Source organism: Trachurus trachurus (genome assembly GCF_905171665.1).
Source record: "Trachurus trachurus genome assembly, chromosome: 14".
NCBI classification, from domain to species: Eukaryota; Metazoa; Chordata; class Actinopteri; order Carangiformes; family Carangidae; genus Trachurus; species Trachurus trachurus.
Genome location: NC_139903.1, coordinates 33,467,602 through 33,488,965, shown reverse-complemented (window position 1 = coordinate 33,488,965; position 21,364 = coordinate 33,467,602). Strand labels below are relative to the sequence as shown.

Here is a 21,364-nt window from a genome sequence, read left to right as displayed (position 1 = left end):
TGGTTGTCAGTGCTAATATTATTAATAAGTATCTTAATTTTCTGTTTTGTTTGTCTCTGTTAAAGAAATAGGATGTATTTTTTTCACCTTCCTCTAGCCAACAATTAAGCTCTTGAGTGGATAAATGCTCCTTTTTTGCAGATATCGATTGTCCTGCTGGTTTTGTAGTTTATTTAAGTTGACTTGTTCCTCTAAAGATAAGTTTGTTTTTTGACATAATCTATTTGTATCATTAATAATGTTTTAACCTTAGAGATGTATCCAGCAGACTTGTTTTAACGGCAACTTCTTAAATATTAAATTCAAACCACTCCATGTATAGATGTCAGTACTGTGATCTGTCTGTAGTGATGTATAGATGTCAGTACTGTGGTCTGTCAGTAGTGATGTCAGTACTGTGGTCTGGTCTGTAGTGATGTATAGATGTCAGTACTGTGGTCTGTCTGTAGTGATGTATAGATGTCAGTACTGTGGTCTGTCTGTAGTGATGTATAGATGTCAGTACTGTGGTCTGTCTGTAGTGATGTATAGATGTCAGTACTGTGGTCTGTCTGTAGTGATGTATAGATGTCAGTACTGTGGTCTGTCAGTAGTGATGTATAGATGTCAGTACTGTGGTCTGTCTGTAGTGATGTATAGATGTCAGTACTGTGGTCTGTCAGTAGTGATGTATAGATGTCAGTACTGTGGTCTGTCAGTAGTGATGTATAGATGTCAGTACTGTGGTCTGTCAGTAGTGATGTCAGTACTGTGGTCTGTCAGTAGTGATGTATAGATGTCAGTACTGTGGTCTGTCTGTAGTGATGTATAGATGTCAGTACTGTGGTCTGTCAGTAGTGATGTATAGATGTCAGTACTGTGGTCTGGTCTGTAGTCATGTATAGATGTCAGTACTGTGGTCTGTCTGTAGTGGTGTATAGATGTCAGTACTGTGGTGTGTCAGTAGTCTTGATGAAGCACTGACAGCTGATCTGTTGAACTGTTCCAGTTGAAGCTTTAATGACTTTGTTAGTTACAGTATTTAAATAAGACAAAGCAGAAAAATAACAAATGATAGAAAAATAATAAAAACACATGAAGGCAACTTTTACCCACAATGCACTGCAGGCGGTTTTGGCTTCTATGAAGGGTTTGAGTGTTTGTACAGAAATTCTTTATTTCACGTTACTCCTCAGTTGGAAGGTTCTCCTTTCCCTCCTCCCTGTCCTCCTCTTTATCCTCCTCTTTATCCTCTTCCCTGTCTTCCTCTTTATCCTCTTCCCTGTCTTCCTCTTTATCCTCCCCCCTGTCCTCCTCCTCCCCCTCCTTCTCCTCTGTGGTGGGGGGTGGGTTCTCTCCGTCGTAGATGATGTCCTCAGGGTTTGGAGCTGGAGGACAGAACTCCTCCTCTGGGAGAATCTTCTGGAAGATCACCTCAGCCTTGGCAGAAAACAGTTTGATCAGCTGATCAGAAAATGTACCAGTAATAATCACTTCAACAATATCAGTTAAAGGAAACCACCAGAGCTGTCTGCAGTGTCAGTGTCCTCGTGCTCTTAACTACCATGGCAACAAGCAGCCAAATAATCAGTCAGGTGTGTGTAAGGCTGACCTGTCTGATGGCGTAGTCATGTCCCAGACCTCCATCCGGTCCAGAGCACACGTATACATTAGATGGGAGGTGGTGACCTTCCACCTCCACCCCTGCTCCGTCAGCCATGTTGAAGTAGAGACACCAGAGGACGGACGGACGCTTCTCTACAGAGACACAGACAGACATGTTCCATGTTGTTATGATTCTGATCCTTATTAACAGACTGGATAATTACAAGTGATCTGTTCAACAGTTGTTCAGTTTATCAAATACAGAGCAGGAGACTGGCCACACGCATGGACCATGTGAAGCTTAAATATCTGGACCCCCCCATGGTGGTGGTGGTGTCTGTCATAAACATGTGTTAGCACATGAGCTCATATAAAAAATAAAAATGTACATTTAACACATTTTCCCCAGAGTTGGTTCATTGGTCTGTGTTTAATTCATCATGTGATTAATGGGCTGACATTAGTGGCAGCTAAGAACATGCAGCTAATCTGACACACACACATGGTGACTAGTATAAGTGACCTTTAATCAGTGATGAGAAGAACGGCGTTATGAAATAATGGAGTTACTAGCGGCGCTACTTTTTTCGATCACAGTAATCAAAAAAGTTACTGTTTCCGCCGTTACAGCGCTGCTACTATTACAAAATGCACTGTTACTTGACTTGATGTTAAAGTGTGCGTTACACTCTTATTTTTAGTCAATCAACTAGTCGCCGTTTATCTGGAACAAACCAACTCACTCAGTATTCCTCCGCACAGGCAGGCTGGATAATGGGAGATTAACAGGAGGTGAGGGTTTTTATGGTTAGGGAGTTAGGGGGGCGAGTCCAAGTAATTGGACATATTTGAGCATTTCATATAAAAGTAACGTGACAGTTAATAATGTAGTAATTTATTTACTAACTTGGTTACTTTTGGGGGGGAAGTAACTATCATAACTAGTTACTTTTTTAGTAGTAACGTAACGTGCCCAACACTGCCTTTAATAAACACTGAACGCACTGATGCGGAGGCTTATGTAGCACGTACACATCCTACAGACCACACACATACATAATATTAGTACATACAGGTAAGTTTCACTGCTGGTCAGGAATGACAAGTTTGTCAGGGTTGCCAACTTTTGGTCCTGGGCTGGAGTGAGATTCTGTTGGCGGGGGGGGGGGCTGTCTATAATAATAATAATAGTTATGTTTATTGCTCTCTCTCTCTCTCTCTCTCTCTCTCTCTCTCTCTCTCTCTCTCTCTCTCTCTCTCTCTCTCTCTCTCTCTCTCTCTCTCTCTCTCTCTCTCTCTCTCTCTCTCTCTCTCTCTCTCTCTCTCTCTCTCTCTCTCTCTCTCTCTCTCTCACACACACACACATTATACCTGCAAACTGAGTAGGCTAGAGGTGTAATAGGTGACAAAATACGTATATCCCTCTAGGGGGGTCTGGGGGCACGGATCGCGGATCGACAACTCCCCGTCCTACTGTGCTGTGATCACAGGCTTGAGCAGCCGTCCAATTGACACGCGGATAAGCATCGCGCACACCAATCAGAGAGCCTATTGATGAGTGCCAAAGCTTGCTTTAAATTTTTTTTTTTTTTTTTTTTTTTGCCAAATCGCTTGATTTTGGCGTGAGAATTGTTTGAGTGGCGTGAGAGCGTGAGACAGGACCGAAAAGCGTGTGACACACGCCAGATGCGTGAGAGTTGGCAACCCTGAGTTTGTTAGCAGGCTAACTTCAGCAGACTGTCCCGGGGCTAGTTTGTTAGCAGGCTAACTTCAGCAGACTGCCCCGGGGCTAGTTTGTTAGCAGGCTAACTTCAGCAGACTGCCCCGGGGCTAGTTTGTTAGCAGGCTAACTTCAGCAGACTGCCCCGGGGCTAGTTTGTTAGCAGGCTAACTTCAGCAGACTGCCCCGGGGCTAGTTTGTTAGCAGGCTAACTTCAGCAGACTGCCCCGGGGCTAGTTTGTTAGCAGGCTAACTTAAGTAGGTTACCGTAATTTGTGTTGGTGCACACTGGTGACTCCACCTCTGAAGACAGATGTTGGAGGGTAAATAGACATCTTATGTTCAAAAACAGTTGCTAATGCTAATGTTAGCCATGTAGTAAAGGTACGCAGAGTTCCCTTATACAAACACGGTGATCCACCAGACCGTCAGAGGTTAAACATCAGTTGTGACTGGACTGTGTCATCTATGCAGGCAGAACTGTCAGTGCTACCTGAAGTGTGGCTGGTTCCTTCTTGAGTGTCTCATCATGGATCATGTTCCTAATATTCTGACCAGCTACTGTTCACATTCACAACTAGATGTCACTTCTACCTCTGGAGGCAGAGCTCCTTTCTTTTCTCGGTTGTTCCCTTTTTCAGACCAAATGATAAAATGATGAGTCATCAATCAGCAGTTGATAATCAATGTGATTATTAGTCTGAAGGTTGAAGAAGCTGAAGCTGCAGATTCACACAGACTAGGAGATCATCACTCCTCCCCCTCTTCCTCACCCGTGATCAATCTTCAAACCTGCATCCATCCATCCTGTGTGTGTGTGTGTGTGTGTGTTCCTCGAGGTTGTTCCTCGAGGTTGTTCCTGGTATAATTAAAACCACAGAAGAAAGTGATGAATGAATTAAAGACAATGGAAGAGGAGGAGGAGGAGGAGGAGGAGGAGGAGGAGGAGGAGGAGGAGGAGGTCAGAAAGGAGAGAAAGTTTGTAGCCTTGTGTGTAGGAGTGTGTGTGTGTGTGTGTTACCTTGGTCATGTGACTCCGAGGTGTGGAACATCTTGGTAACTACTGGTGACAGGTCCTCGAAGGCGGAGCCAACTGACTGACAGGTGAGGTGGACCAGATCTACAGAAAACATCAGACAGCATTTGCTCATTGTCATCTCCATGGTAACAGACTGACAGTGGTCAGGGTTAGGTAAATCCTCATCATTGTCATCACATTACTCTAATTTCTAATCAAGCAAATACTAATCAATCCAACAAGAGCCCCAGTGGTCCTCTAAACCCACACCCTTCAATCCTCCTCATGAACTGGTCCTAACCAAGAACCCTTGGAACCAACACGAGAATAGAATTCAAATTTTTTTTTAAATGAGAAGATTCGAGTGTGGAAACTGACGAACTTCCACTGTCAAAGCCATCAAACACACATAACACATTTGACTGACAGAGGACAAAATCAAGCACTTTATATCTATTTATATACAGTATTTATTATACATTTCTGGCCATATCTATATATGTGTATCTGGCCTTATAACATTTCAATTTCCCTTCATGAAGTTTTGTATTGATTTGGTAAAACTTGTTGCAAATGTTATAGGCCTATAACAGATTTAGTTGGAGTGCCCTCTAGTGGCCGCGGGACGTAGGCCTGATAATAAGCTGGCATCGGTGTACATAATGATATACGGTAATAATTTTTTTTTTTTTAAACATTAAAAAATTTGAATAAAATTGTAATATTTAACATAAGAATTGATTGACAGCCCTACTCTACACCAACCTGTGAGAGCAGCTTCACTCACACTGAAGAACCTCAGACAGCAAATACCTTCCTGTTCCAACATCATGATGAAAAGAAGGTCTGCTCTGTAAAGTCTTTCTATAAGATCCACGTTCTCTCTGTGTGTGTGTGTGTGTGTGTGTGTGTGTGTGTGTGTGTGTGTGTGTGTGTGTGTGTGTGTGTGTGTGTGTGTGTGTGTGTGTGTGTGTTGCATTTGTCAAATCATCATCTTCTTCAGTGTACTGAGTCAGTGAGCCTGAACGCCTTCAAAACAAAACACCATTTATCTAAATACACACGTGCGCGCACACGCACGCACACACCACACACACACCACACACACACACACTCTCTGCTGCAGTGTATGTTGGTCATTAATCAGTTTCTCTTCAAGGACACTGGAGGATTTTCAGACTCTGTTACAGTTCTGTGGAAACATCAGCTCAGAAACCTCCTCAAGGACCTGGAGACCCTCTGTCCTGAGTCTGCAGGGGACTGACAGGGGTTGGGACTGGGCTGGGGTGAGGCGGTCTGTGAGAGGTCCACTCATGAAAGTACAAATGAAATGATGAAGAGTGGGATGAAGCAGAGAAAGAGGGGAGAAGATGAAAGCAGGTGGGTCCTATACTCACAGGTGCCAGGTATGCAGGTCATCGTGGATGGACAGAGCTCCACCATCTTCGCTGCCGGACACCCTGCTGTGATTGGAGGAACCGTTACCATGGAAACCTGTGACAGACAGAAGACATTAATGAAAAAACAGATTAGTTTCATCTCATTACTGAACACTGCAGGCTACAAGACACGCACACACACACTGAAATATAATTCTCTGACCAAACCTAATTAAATATTTCAATATTTAACTCACACCTACATGTGTGTGTGTGTGTGTGTGTGTGTGTGTGTGTGTGTGTGTGTGTGTGTGTGTGTGTGTTGAACTGGGGGATTTTCTCTCTTCAGTTATCGACTCTATTATTTGACTTCATTCTTTTGGCATTAGATGAAATATGTCCCATGATGCATCTTACTTGTTAACTGTCTAAAGGCCTAACATGACTGACAGGTGTTGACGACTCACCTGTTGGTCTGAGGGTGATGGCAGAACGGAGGCGTTGGTGATGAGGATGGCTCTGCTGAGGAACCTACACACACACACACACACACACACAAGCTGGTTTTAACTGTGACATCACCACTGGGGGCATGGCTCAATGTAAAGTTACGAAGGTTCACCTGCTCCAGAGCTGATCTGTGATCTGGTGGAGACTCACCTGGGGGGCGTGGCCGCCTTTTTCCGCTCTGCTGGCACATAGCCGTCCTCCACTATGAAGTGGCTGCAGCTGATTCGCTGTCCTCTGCTGTCAATCACAGACTTACACCTGAAACAGAGGGAGGAGCCGAGGCTGTGAAGTCATCGACAACAGCGACCATGGAAACTTCTTTGAGAATCAGTTGTCTGACGTCACAAAAATGGTAACACACTTGTAGTCACTGTTGTCACTTTACCTCTGCAATATTATTTATTTCTATATTATAGTCACTTACACTGAAATATTTGATTTATTTATATGGTTTATACCTGCAGTACTGTTATATCACTGTCACTTACTTTGCAATATTTGTATATTATGGTCACTTTTCACCTTACATTATGATTTTTTTTATTTCATGCATAGCTGCTCTATTAGTATATTTATATTCATATCTATATTTATATCATTGTCACTTACTTTGCAATATTTTTATTTTACACCATAGTCACTTTACCCATCAATACTTTTATATCAGGCCACCTTATATCTTTTTATACAACAGTTAGTTCCGACCGGTCCCAACCGAGCAATTTGATTGGACAAGAGACGTTCCATAGTGCTGATATACAGTATAACAGCAATGGGACTTTTCACAGACATAATCACTCCGCTGTTCAGCTGAACAGGAGCTAAGTCAGAGCCAGGCTCCCCATACAGGAGCTGCCCCATCTCTCTGCTGCTGCTGCTGCTGCTGCTGCTGCTGCTGCTGCTGCTACAGTTATAAACGGACCTGAACATTAAAACCTGGACCTGACCTGGTCCGTCTAATTGGCGATAAATCTCTACTAAACCCGGCTGGGGGAAAAAATCGCCGCGGGGGCAACTACGTTTTGACGGTGATGTGTTTTGATATTAGCGTTAGCTGTTGTTAGCCACGTAGCTCAGCTACTTAGCTTCAACTGTGTTTATATTGATTTTTGATTACATAGATGATAAACAAATGTAATACGGTATCTGAGGAGTACTCCTGGCCACTAGGGGGCAGTATCTTATTAGTGCTACACTGGCTCAGTTAGTAGTCGGCCATTTTGTGAGTATCTGTTTATTATGTTCCTGCTATGGTGGTTGGAGGTTCATCTCTGTTCATATTCCTGTAAGTCTTAGTATTTTATTTTCATTACTATCAAGCTTGGTTAAGCTCATACTGTTAATTAGCTATTTGTTTTAGCTTATGTTGCTATTCTGTGTATTGCTGCAGGGCTCCTTCATCGTTGTCATTAAATACCTGACCTGACATCGAGGAGTGTGTTTCTTCAGTATCGATAACGTCTCTGTATGTCTTCATGCTGGTCCTGTTGCTGCGGTGCTAATCAGACACGGGCTCAGAACCAGAACCAGCACTGGAAGCAGCTCGGTGGAGAAGCTTGTAGCTAGTAGCAAGCTAGTATGAAATGTTTATGTGTTGCCTGGCAACAGCCTTGTCTCCCTTCCAGTTGCGGAACTATTTCTGTTGGCGGAGCCAAAGAAATGATTAAATAAACAAACAAATCATAATCTCTTGTAGTTTATTACTGTTCTAAAAATGCGGCCTCGTGCCTACGACCGAATCACAGCCGTGCTGATATACAGTACAACAGCACTCCCTCTCGTGTGATATTGCTTAAATATCCTCAGTACTTGTTTTGCACATTGCCTGGTTGAAGGTTGATTTGTTGTATTGTTTATTGTGTCTACATTTTCTGTCTGTTGAGCTGTGTTGTGTTTGTGTTTTTCTTTTTTAGCCCTCTCTACTTTCTTTCTTTTTTAACTTGGCTGATGTAACAACTAAATGTCCTCATTGTGGGATGAAGTACATCTAATCTAATCTAAACCACACAGTCAATGGTAAAACATGATTAAAATGCATTTTTTAACTACCTAAATAAGTTCAAACATTATGTTGTTTCTTCGCTTCGATTTTAAATGATCATGATTTTAAAATGCTTCTCTTTTTACTGTTTCTTCCAGTCTGCCAGGTCTTCTGGTTTTTCTGACATCTGGAAATCAGAGTTTTCAACTGGGAAATTCAGAGTTCCGAGTTGTCCATGAGCAGCTTTGACAGGTTCACCTGACATCATCAACCTCTGTCTGTTACTCTCCATCTGACTTCTCTGTCTCTCTATGTCTCTCTCTCTGTTGAAGTCCATTATTGGGAGTAATGATGCAACAGAAGCTCATCCATAACCACACACACACGCACACACACACCTATAGCTTAGACCTGCCTTCAGAGGTTTGTTGTTGTAGTTTGATCAGCAGATCTGACTCAACACATGAAGTGATCAGCATCAGAGCTAATGATGTCATCACCTCGGCCGTCCCTCCAAGAAAACGTCTGCACAGCCTCAATCAGCTGATCACACTGACGGTGACGAGATGTGATCATTAACACTTGCTAACGGGCTAATGTTGCCATGATGACAGATGATGATGTGTGTGTGTGTGTGAGACCTTCTATAGGTGACCTCTGTGTGTGCGCGTGTGATAAGTCATTTAATCAGGCAGCCGACAGGGCAGCAAACAATGATAGAGAGACACTGGCAGGCAGAGGGGGGAGGGGCCGGGAGGTGTGCACACCATCACAGATTAAATTATGAGTTCATTTCCTCTTCATAAATTGAATATTTCACTGATCATAAATTATCATCCAATCACTGCTCTTAACAGGAAGGTCATACACATACACACACACTCTCTCTCTCTCTACTGTGAGTACTGTGTAGTAGTGCAGTACCTGTTGGTGTCCTTGTCCAGGACCAGACAGTGGACTGAGTGTCTCAGACAGTAGATTCCTCCAAACACGGCACACATCCTGAAACACAGAGCAGCAGGTGACTCCCGGCTGTCGTCCAATCAGCTCAGTGGAAGCTCATTACATCAGCTGTCCACTCTCCAGATGCACACAGGGATGAAGAAATGCATCTGTGTCAGTATGAGGGAATGTTGACAGTTGTCGTGGCCAATCACAGTCTCTGTTTCTTCACTGTGCGTGTGTGTGTGTGTGTGTGTGTGTGTGTGTGTGTGTGTGCAGCTCAACAGACTCATCAGTCTCACACAAATTAAATCTGTCAGTCAGCATGTGTTGATGATTGTTTGCGTGTGTATCCTTGATTAAAAGAAAACAAAGTATTAAAGGGATAGTTCACCCAAAATTCAAATTTCACTCATTATCTACTCACCCTCATGTCGACTAAGAGCTGTGAGAATTTTCAGAGTCCTCCGTTCCTTCTCTGAGTTACGGGGGGGTCCGTGCAGCAGTATTTGTCCATATAATGGTTGTCAATGGATACCAACTTTCTTTGTCCAAGAAGACACACCAAAAAACATCCAAATACCTCCATACTGCTCGTCTGTAATGTCCCTCTTGTATTGAAGCCCCGACATGAGAAATTGTTCCAAAAAAAATTAAATAAGTCTATATTTTAAGCTTGTTCGTAGCGGAAGCTCCCAGTGTCTCGGTTCACTGCTCTTCCTGTGTCAGTGCCAATCTCGCGTGATTTGCACTGACCGGCGGAAAAAAATTCTCATGTCGGGGCTTCAATACAAGAGGGACATTACAGACGAGCAGTATGGAGGTATTTGGATGTTTTTTGGTGTGTCTTCTTGGACAAAGAAAGTTGGTGTCCATTGACAACCATTATATGGACAAATACTGCTGCGCGGACCCCCCCGTAACTCAGAGAAGGGACGGAGGACTCTGAAAATTCTCACAGCTCTTAGTTGACATGAGGGTGAGTAGATAATGAGTGAAATTTGAATTTTGGGTGAACTATCCCTTTAACTGTGGAGTCAAAGGAAAGTTACAGCACACACACACGCACACACACACACACACACAGACACAAACATCAGGTGTGTGTGTGTGTGTGTGTGTGTGTGTGTGTGTGTGTGTGTGTGTGTGTGTGTGTCAAACACCTAAATAATGACTAATAATGACCTTAAGTTTTTTTTGACTAATTCAGATAATGTCCACATGTAAAGGAAACAACCGAATACTACCGGTATTCTATGTGTTTGGGCATTCTCATCATTAACACCTAAACTATTTAAAAACCAAATGCATGAATGGACAGAGACTTGTTTTTAAGCGTGCTGCTCACTTCCTTTCAGTATGTGTGTCAGTGTGTGTGTAGGAGCATTAATGTCCCCTGAGGATCATCTAATATGTAAATGAGCTGAGCCCTGGGCGACACCCTCCTCATTAAAATTCACATTCTCCAAGGAAACAGCAGTGTCACCATGACAACTAACTCAGGAGAACTTGAGGACCACAGCACTGAAGATATCCTTAAGAATATGTACTATCTAGTAGTATGCCTGTCACAATGATGAAATGACAGCCTGATGACTGCACTCACTTTGCAGAACAGTTCAAATAGTTTCAGCTGGATGAAACTAACAGTAAAGTAGGGAAGCTGAGAACGGCCACGTCCATATATATATGTTTTTATTACCATTTTCTCATGATAACTACTTATTATTTTGTTATCTCGATATAACACTCGTGATGAAATAATCAAAGAATGTGTTGACATGATTGCCTAGCAACAGGGTTCACTGGTGGAATCATTTCAGTTTACAGGAAGGTAGCAGTTGGTCATTGATATTTATAAAACGGAAAGGTGAAATCCGGCGATCTGATTGGTTGTTAACCATGGTATAATGAGCATATACCACGGCTACTATTCTAAAGCCTTATCACAGCGTAGGCTATCACTCCGCGTCAGGCACGTATGACTGGTATGAATGGAAGTTGTTGTCATGTATCCATGACACACCAGAGCGAACACTGCTCAGTGGCTCCCACAGTGGCCGTTATAGGAACTGCATTTAGATGTTTTGAGATTCTTTTGTTCTAAGCTATAACGGAAAGTGGACGGAGCTATGGAAAATGGGCAAAGCCGTAACTGAGCACGGGCGGGACTATAATGAGAAGTGGGCAGAGCTATGGCTGAAAATGGGTGTGCTACAATGGAGGAGTGGGCGGGGCTATAACGGAAAGTGGGCGGCGCCATAGCTGAAAGTGTGTGGGGCTAAAACGAAAAATGGGTGGGGTTGTAACTGAGAAAGTGGGCGGAGCCATAACACAAAGTGGGTGGGGTTATAACGGGGACAAAGCTATAATGATATATCGAGATAACGAAATAAGTGGCTATCATGAAAAAAGGGAATACTAGTATACACCACTCTGGTGCTACTGCAGGTAGTAACAGAGACAACAGGTGGAGCACAGACAGACAAGAAGGACACAGACAGGCTCTTACCTACAGAAACACTGTGGTATCTCACCGAGGCCATAGACAGGAAAGAGGAAAGGCGTGTTGCCATAGCGACCTAGGCAGCGCAGGAAGTGACGTGTGGAGGCCAGTCCTACCTCTGTGGCTGTGTCCTCTGTTACCATGGCAATTGAGTGAAGTAGGAAGTGTTGCAAATTTTCTCCGAGCTGCTGGTCATGTAGGAACTCCAAAAATGGCCTACCATTGTAGGCTAGAGAAAAGAGGTAGACATAGGACTACATTACCCACAATGCCCTGAGGTTAAGTAGATGTCAGCAGGTAGACAGGTGCGATGTCTCACCTTGCTGCTCCTCTGACTCCTCCACACAGGAAGTGAGAAAACGCATCAACTTCCTCTTCTCTACCACAGACAGCTGACGGCTGGCAAACACATCAGCTCTGCTGCAAGGCACCTGACACAGGTAACAGACAGGTCAACAGACAGCTAACAGACAGACAGGTCAACAGACAGCTAACAGACAGACAGGTAACAGACAGACAGGTAACAGACAGACAGGTAACAGACAGGTAACAGACAGACAGACAGGTCAACAGACAGACAGGTAACAGACAGACAGGTCAACAGACAGGTAACAGACAGACAGACAGGTCAACAGACAGACAGGTAACAGACAGACAGGTCAACAGACAGGTAACAGACAGACAGGTAACAGACAGACAGGTCAACAGACAGGTAACAGACAGACAGGTAACAGACAGGTAACAGACAGACAGGTAACAGACAGACAGGTAACAGACAGGTAACAGACAGACAGGTAACAGACAGACAGGTAACAGACAGACAGACAGACAGGTAACAGACAGACAGGTAACAGACAGACAGACAGACAGGTAACAGACAGACAGGTCAACAGACAGACAGACAGGTAACAGACAGGTAACAGACAGACAGGTAACAGACAGACAGGTAACAGACAGACAGGTAACAGACAGGTAACAGACAGACAGGTAACAGACAGGTCAACAGACAGACAGGTAACAGACAGACAGGTAACAGACAGACAGGTTACAGACAGACAGGTTACAGACAGGTAACAGACAGGTAACAGACAGACAGGTAACAGACAGACAGGTAACAGACAGGTAACAGACAGGTAACAGACAGACAGGTAACAGACAGACAGGTAACAGACAGACAGGTTACAGACAGACAGGTTACAGACAGGTAACAGACAGGTAACAGACAGACAGGTAACAGACAGACAGGTTACAGACAGACAGGTTACAGACAGGTAACAGACAGGTAACAGACAGGTAACAGACAGGTAACAGACAGACAGGTAACAGACAGACAGGTAACAGACAGACAGGTAACAGACAGACAGGTCAACAGACAGACAGGTAACAGACAGACAGGTAACAGACAGGTAACAGACAGACAGGTAACAGACAGGTAACAGACAGACAGGTAAATGACAGACAGGTAACAGACAGACAGGTAACAGACAGACAGGTAACAGACAGACAGACAGACAGGTAACAGACAGACAGGTAACAGACAGACAGGTAACAGACAGACAGGTAACAGACAGACAGGTAACAGACAGGTAACAGACAGACAGGTAACAGACAGGTAACAGACAGACAGGTCAACAGACAGACAGGTAACAGACAGACAGGTCAACAGACAGACAGGTAACAGACAGACAGGTCAACAGACAGGTAACAGACAGGTAACAGACAGACAGGTAACAGACAGACAGGTCAACAGACAGGTAACAGACAGACAGGTAACAGACAGGTAACAGACAGACAGGTAACAGACAGACAGGTAACAGACAGGTAACAGACAGGTAACAGACAGACAGGTAACAGACAGACAGGTAACAGACAGACAGACAGACAGGTAACAGACAGACAGGTAACAGACAGACAGACAGACAGGTAACAGACAGACAGGTAACAGACAGACAGGTAACAGACAGACAGGTAACAGACAGGTAACAGACAGACAGGTAACAGACAGGTCAACAGACAGACAGGTAACAGACAGACAGGTAACAGACAGACAGGTAACAGACAGACAGGTTACAGACAGACAGGTTACAGACAGGTAACAGACAGGTAACAGACAGACAGGTAACAGACAGACAGGTAACAGACAGGTAACAGACAGGTAACAGACAGACAGGTAACAGACAGACAGGTAACAGACAGACAGGTTACAGACAGACAGGTAACAGACAGGTAACAGACAGGTAACAGACAGACAGGTAACAGACAGACAGGTAACAGACAGACAGGTTACAGACAGACAGGTAACAGACAGACAGGTTACAGACAGGTAACAGACAGACAGGTAACAGACAGACAGGTTACAGACAGGTAACAGACAGGTAACAGACAGGTAACAGACAGACAGGTAACAGACAGACAGGTAACAGACAGGTAACAGACAGGTAACAGACAGACAGGTAACAGACAGGTTACAGACAGGTAACAGACAGGTAACAGACAGACAGGTAACAGACAGACAGGTAACAGACAGACAGGTAACAGACAGACAGGTAACAGACAGACAGGTTACAGACAGACAGGTTACAGACAGGTAACAGACAGGTAACAGACAGGTAACAGACAGGTAACAGACAGGTAACAGACAGGTAACAGACAGGTAACAGACAGGTAACAGACAGACAGGTAACAGACAGACAGGTAACAGACAGACAGGTAACAGACAGACAGGTCAACAGACAGACAGGTAACAGACAGACAGGTAACAGACAGGTAACAGACAGGTAACAGACAGACAGGTAACAGACAGGTAACAGACAGACAGGTAAATGACAGACAGGTAACAGACAGACAGGTAACAGACAGCTAACAGACAGACAGACAGACAGGTAACAGACAGACAGGTAACAGACAGCTAACAGACAGACAGGTAACAGACAGACAGGTAACAGACAGCTAACAGACAGACAGGTAACAGACAGACAGGTAACAGACAGCTAACAGACAGACAGGTAACAGACAGACAGGTAACAGACAGCTAACAGACAGACAGGTAACAGACAGACAGGTAACAGACAGACAGGTAACAGACAGCTAACAGACAGACAGGTAACAGACAGACAGGTAACAGACAGCTAACAGACAGACAGGTAACAGACAGACAGGTAACAGACAGACAGACAGGTCAACAGACAGACAGGTAACAGACAGACAGGTCAACAGACAGGTAACAGACAGACAGGTAACAGACAGACAGGTCAACAGACAGGTAACAGACAGACAGGTAACAGACAGGTAACAGACAGACAGGTAACAGACAGACAGGTAACAGACAGACAGACAGACAGGTAACAGACAGACAGGTAACAGACAGACAGGTAACAGACAGGTAACAGACAGACAGGTAACAGACAGGTCAACAGACAGACAGGTAACAGACAGACAGGTAACAGACAGACAGGTAACAGACAGACAGGTTACAGACAGACAGGTTACAGACAGGTAACAGACAGGTAACAGACAGACAGGTAACAGACAGACAGGTAACAGACAGACAGGTAACAGACAGGTAACAGACAGACAGGTAACAGACAGACAGGTAACAGACAGGTAACAGACAGGTAACAGACAGACAGGTAACAGACAGACAGGTAACAGACAGGTAACAGACAGACAGGTAACAGACAGACAGGTAACAGACAGGTAACAGACAGGTAACAGACAGACAGGTAACAGACAGACAGGTAACAGACAGACAGGTAACAGACAGACAGGTTACAGACAGACAGGTTACAGACAGGTAACAGACAGGTAACAGACAGACAGGTAACAGACAGACAGGTAACAGACAGACAGGTAACAGACAGACAGGTAACAGACAGACAGGTAACAGACAGACAGGTAACAGACAGACAGGTAACAGACAGACAGCTAACAGACAGACAGGTAACAGACAGACAGGTAACAGACAGACAGGTAACAGACAGACAGGTAACAGACAGACAGCTAACAGACAGACAGGTAACAGACAGGTAACAGACAGACAGCTAACAGACAGACAGGTAACAGACAGGTAACAGACAGACAGGTAACAGACAGGTAACAGACAGACAGGTAACAGAGGTCATCAGACAAAGTTTGTACGTACCTGCTCCACGTTGCCGTGGCGATAGGTGAGTATCCTGGTGACATTCTTGAACTCCGCATAGCGACTGACGTTTGATTTGATGAGCAGATCAACCAATGAGCCACGAGAATACATGAGCTGGACAAGAAGTCAGTGAGCGATAGGATTGGCTGAGGAGTCACTATAGTTACATTCTCTCATGTTGTTGTTGTATGTTTACTGTAGTTAGGCTGTTGCTATGTTACCTTGGAGACGAGGTCAATGTTGAACCTGCGTCCTTCCTTCACCAGCTGAGCGAAGCTGATCTTCTTCCTGGTTACCTCTGATTGGCTCTGAGGGGCAGAGGGGCATGGCTGATCTGCTTGTGGCTCCTCCCCCTTTGCATGGGCAGCCTGTTATTGGATGAAACATCTGTCTGATTACCCATCACACATATCAATTACAATAACTCATCAGGACATGATGACTGATGGAGCCTTTGACTGTTCCCAGGATGTCATGCGGTTCTGAAGCCTCCTCACCTGCCCTTCCTCCTCCTCCTTCTCCTTCTCCTCCTTCTCCTCAGCTCCTCCCTCTGGTTTCTCTGTGGTTTCTTCATCCTTTGAATCTGAAAGCAAAACAACACTGACTCTCCTCCTGTGGATCACCAAGTGATTCAGTCTGATATTGATAACTGATGAGAGTCAAACCTGCAGATTCTGTCTCTGAAGTTGCTTTCACAGTCTCTGTATCACCAGATTCTTCTTCTGTGACGTTTGGAGGATCAGGACTCTGAGCTTCCTCCGTCTCCTCGTCTTCCTCACTGAAAACAAACAGACCTGCAGGTCTCAGTGCTCAGGCTCATCTGCTGTGTAAAGCCTTTCAGACAAACTGTCAAACTGCCTCGTACCTGGTGAAACAAAACACCTGTACGTTACTGATGGCGGCAGAGTCCGAGTTAGACAGGTAGAGTAGTTCCTCCCCTTCCTGCAAAAGGCTCGACCAATCCTGGATCTCCTCAGGCTGAGACTCCGCCTACAAACACAGGGAGGTTACAGGAAGCGCTGACGGAGCAGACATTAGCAGTAATACCAGCGCAGTGTTCCACTCACATGATGCTGCTGTATCCAGGCGAGCAGGCCGTTAAAGGTGAAGCTGGCCCAGTTTGCTGCATAATAGCTTTTCCTAAAGATATGCACACACAGGAAGTTGTCACTAACCTTGAGGAGACACACCCTTTCAGGATAAAAGCCTGGCACAAACACTGATTTATTTATAGATTTTATTTCTATATCAGTTTAAACTTTAAACTCTCTATTAATGGATACATGTGGTTCAATAAGGGATTCACTTTATGAGTAAACAGTACTGACCTGTCGAGATGGAGAACCCTCTGTCCCACTCTGGAACAGGCTGCTGCTACCACTGACTCAGCAAGACCTGCACACAATCAATACCATCTACTGTCAGTCGTCATCATCTAAAACCAGTCTGGAATCTATCACCAACAACCTGTAATCCATAGAGACAGGCGGGACAGTACATGTCTTCAAAACAGAACAGATATGATGCAGCTGTGGTGGTACAAGCATAGATGTATCTTTCTATATCTATGGGTACAAGCCCCCACTCCCACTCCTGAAACCACAGTTTGAGTGTGACCCGCTCCCTCTGTCCCATCCAGTACAGTCACATTGGCTGGTTCATGTGTGTATGTATGTGTATGTATATGTTTGTTTTATTTTATCCTCAACTTTAAATTCACTGTTAACTTGATAACTCTCTCTCTCAAACACACGCAGTGCTGATTCATGATGTTAGCCACGTAAACACAGTTAGCATCGGTTAGCCTCCTGTGTTTGTCATAATGCTATGTCACATGACCGCAGCTGTCATTAGCCTGTTAGCAGCCCCGCTAACACGGAGTAAGTCCACAGCTCTGAGCCTCGCAGACACACGAAGGACCAAACCACCGGAGCCAAGGAGACAGCTCCGTTCACTCGGCTGTTGCTACACGTCATTAGCTTCTGAACGAACTGTTGTTCCGTTTATGTAACGTTTTTAGCGGAGCTAATGGAGTAGCCACGGCGTTAGCTGCTAACCACTGTCACTAAGAGTGAACGGAGCGTTAGCCTCTAGCTAACGCCGAGGCTAAGCCCAGCCTGTGTCCCTTTTCGGACCGGTTTCAGACGGGATTCAGGGACATTTTTGATCCGAGTCGTTAACAGAGACACTTCCACACACACCGACTGGGTCAGAACACGTAACAACACTCAGGTGGTGGTTTACCTGTGCCCAGAATGACAACGTCAAATTCAGACGGCAGATCCTCAGCAGCCATGTTGGTAGTTTGGCAACACAATCACGTAGCCGTTGATCACAGATCGATCAATGATCAATCAATACTGATGTAATAAGATAACAAGTGCCTTGATTTGTTCCACAGTGGGGGAAATGGCACAGAGAAGAGCCAGTGTCTAATTGTCCGAAGCAAAAACCACAACAAAAAACGACAAAAAATAAAGAGAGAATACTAATAATTATCACGTGCACTTGTACGGAAGAAACATTGGTAATGATCGAATAATCTTTACAAATACCAATAAATATTAGACATGCATACAATGACTATAAGGTCTAATCTTTAGTTTAGACCTGTGATGTAGAGATCCTACAGTCAGACTGTCACTTGTTATTATAGCCTACGTCACAGAGCTGTGGGAGGAGCGCGTGGTCGAGCTGGATTGAATGACAGGATCATGTGACAAGTGTTTGTGTGCGTGTTTATGTGTAGAAAATTGCTTCCTTCTTCAAGCTCACAGTGACACATGGAAAATAGCTGTCAAACACAACTTCTCCCCACACACATTATGTAATATGTTGTTAATAAAAAGAAAAAAACAACTTTTTAAAAAAAGGTATTGTGTTTATTTCTGAACTGGTGACCTGGCTGCCTACGAATAGGAACTCCTCAGTCTCTCTCTGCCATCCAGCATCCACTAAATTACCACATTTAAAGATCCCATATTATACTCTTTTCTTTTTACTCAATTTCACTCAGCTGTCAGACGTCCAACTAAACTGTATTCGAAATGTATTGCCCCAAACTGATCCGTGGTCCTGAATGTCGGCTGTCTAAAAGTCGCTCAAGCTCTACTGAGAACAAGCTGTTTCTGTGCCTGCACCTTTAAGTAACATGGTTACTGTACACGGCAAAGATCATTACCACTTTATGACTTATGAAATTGGTCGGTATGTCATCAATTTAGCTCAGGAGTTTCTTGCTGTGTACTGCAGCCATAGAAATAGATGTGGTAGGCGTTTTATGGCGCTGAGGGGCCGGCCTCACTCCCGTCGTTATGTCACCACAGGAGCTGAGTCTGAACAGCCTGTATGAGCACCGTTTTACCAGTCGGTGGGCTGCAGAGTCCATGCAGGACCCGTCTCTTCATTCTAGGAGTTGGTAGGCTCAGGGAGGATCAGTTTATGTATGTAGAGACCAGAAAAAACCTGTTTTTCATAATATGGGACCTTAAGTAAAGTGTCTTTTCTGTATAAGCCTCTCTAAGCTGTGATTCCTGCTCTGTGGCTTGGTGGAAGGGTTCTTGAGGAACGCTCTTATAAAAATGTATACATGAATTCATTAACACATGTAGACCAGATGTGTCCCCTTTCATGTCCTTCTGCAAAGAAGAGGGTGAGTCTTTTTCTCATTTATATTATGGATGCTCCCATTACACTAACGTTTGGACTCAAATGTCTTTATTAATTTAGTCTCACAAGTTAGCCTACTGGTCACTTTTCTATCACTATTATACTATTAAAGTATGGACCTATTTTTAGTGTCCAATCTAACAATAAGGAAGCGGATAATGTGATACAATTGCAGTGTCTGTTGGGTAAATATCATATTCATGAAGCCAGACTTCTTCACTTTGTTCAAAGTGAAACTTTTTATGATCCTGTCTGTAAAGTACAAAAAAAGAGTCAGTGGTTACAGTTTATTTCTCTCAGTAACAACAGGCTGTTGAACCTATTAACTAAACATCACTGTATGTCCACAATCCTCCTACAAGCAGCTTCACACAGAAACGCCTCCAGCCACAAACTCTATGTTTGTGTTGCTCTGAAGCAGCAGCTTTTACACCAAACATTCACCGACTGGCAGGAGACTCCACATGACTCCACTCACTGATGATCACATCTAATTCTGGACTCAGACCTCTTGGGACATTAATCAGAATAATATTTAAAATATCAGCTAAAAGAAGAACAGAAATAGGACTGCTGCAATGGGTTTCAGCTCACTGAATTATCTATATGCAATTTATATAAGAATATGTTGGTCATCTGGTCCATGATGACAGTTTTGTTATTTATCACATCACATTTGATTGTTTAGCAAAAGCTTCCCTGTTATTTTCTCACCCAGCAGCATCAGTTTTATAATATGAAGAGAGAGAGAGAGAGAGAGAGAGCGAGAGAGAGAGAGAGAGAGAGAGAGAGAGAGAGAGAGAGAGAACGGGAGAGGGAAAGCTGGAGCTTTATATGGGTCAAGGATCAGGATCAGTAAGGTTCATGATCAGGATCAGTCTGGATCAGGGTCAGATCAGTCTGGATCAGGTTCAGCTTCAGGTAGGATCAGTATGATCAGGTTCAGAATCAGTGAATTGTTGCCACGGTGACCCTGGCATGTTTAGTGGTTTTCATGAAGATGTAAACCTCTAGCCCTGGTGGTGTGGATGTGATGTATTCAGGTGTTCTCTGTAACATTTAATCTGCTCTGCTCTGTAAAGGTTAATTTGATGCTTCTAATTTGATGCTGCGCTTTTAATTTGAAACTCAGCTGATGTATGAGGTGGTGCTTTCCTCATCAGTGGCTGCTCTGAAATTATGTAAATGTAGTATCGTTCTGGAAACAGCTGAAAGCAGCAGCTGGAGGTGAGGAGGCACTGAAGATTAATAATCAATGGTATTGATTTTCAGGTTCACTCACAAATAGTTCAACTGTCATTTAAGTCTTTAGGTAGGCCTACGTTTTATTGATTTCACTTTTTAAAGGGATAGTTCACCCAAAATTCAAATTTCACTCATTATCTACTCACCCTCATGTCGACGAAGAGCTGTGAGAATTTTCAGAGTCCTCCGTTCCTTCTCTGAGTTACGTGTCCGTGCAGCAGTATTTGTCCATATAATCGTTGTCAATGGATACCAACTTTCTTCGTCCAAAAAGACACACCAAAAAACATCCAAATACCTCGTCTGTAATGTCCCTCTTGTATTGAAGCCCCGACACGAGAAATTGTTCAGAAAAAAATTTAAATAAGTCTATAGCCTATTTTAAGCTTGTTTGTAGCGGAAGCTCCCAGTGTCTCGGTTCACTGCTCTTCCTGTGTCAAATCTTGCGTGATTTGCACTGACCGGCGGAACAATTTCTCATGTCGCAGCTTCAATACCAGAGGGACATTACAGACGAGCAGCATGGAGGTATTTGGATGTTTTTTGGTGTGTCTTTTTGGACGAAGAAAGTTGGTATCCATTCACAACCATTATATGGACAAATACTGCTGCGCGGACCCCCCCGTAACTCAGAGAAGGTACGGAGGACTCTGAAACCTCTCACAG

General features: G+C 44.0%; 1 protein-coding gene across 1 annotated transcript; it reads right to left on the bottom strand.

The window, feature by feature from the left end:
* Window positions 1-974: 974 nt before the first annotated feature.
* On the bottom strand, window positions 975-18,416 carry chm (CHM Rab escort protein). Its single transcript, XM_083987442.1, has 17 exons — window positions 18,029-18,416; window positions 17,113-17,179; window positions 16,852-16,924; window positions 16,650-16,774; window positions 16,450-16,562; window positions 16,282-16,367; window positions 16,006-16,152; window positions 15,782-15,898; window positions 11,960-12,071; window positions 11,647-11,869; window positions 9,117-9,194; window positions 6,362-6,469; window positions 6,169-6,232; window positions 5,720-5,816; window positions 4,326-4,424; window positions 1,592-1,737; window positions 975-1,419 (listed from the first exon to the last, which is right to left on the bottom strand). Exons 1-17 carry the CDS (start codon window positions 18,078-18,080, stop codon window positions 1,165-1,167), a joined length of 1,962 nt encoding a protein of 653 aa, XP_083843568.1. The 5' UTR covers window positions 18,081-18,416; the 3' UTR covers window positions 975-1,164.
* Between the last annotated feature and the right edge of the window lie 2,948 nt (window positions 18,417-21,364).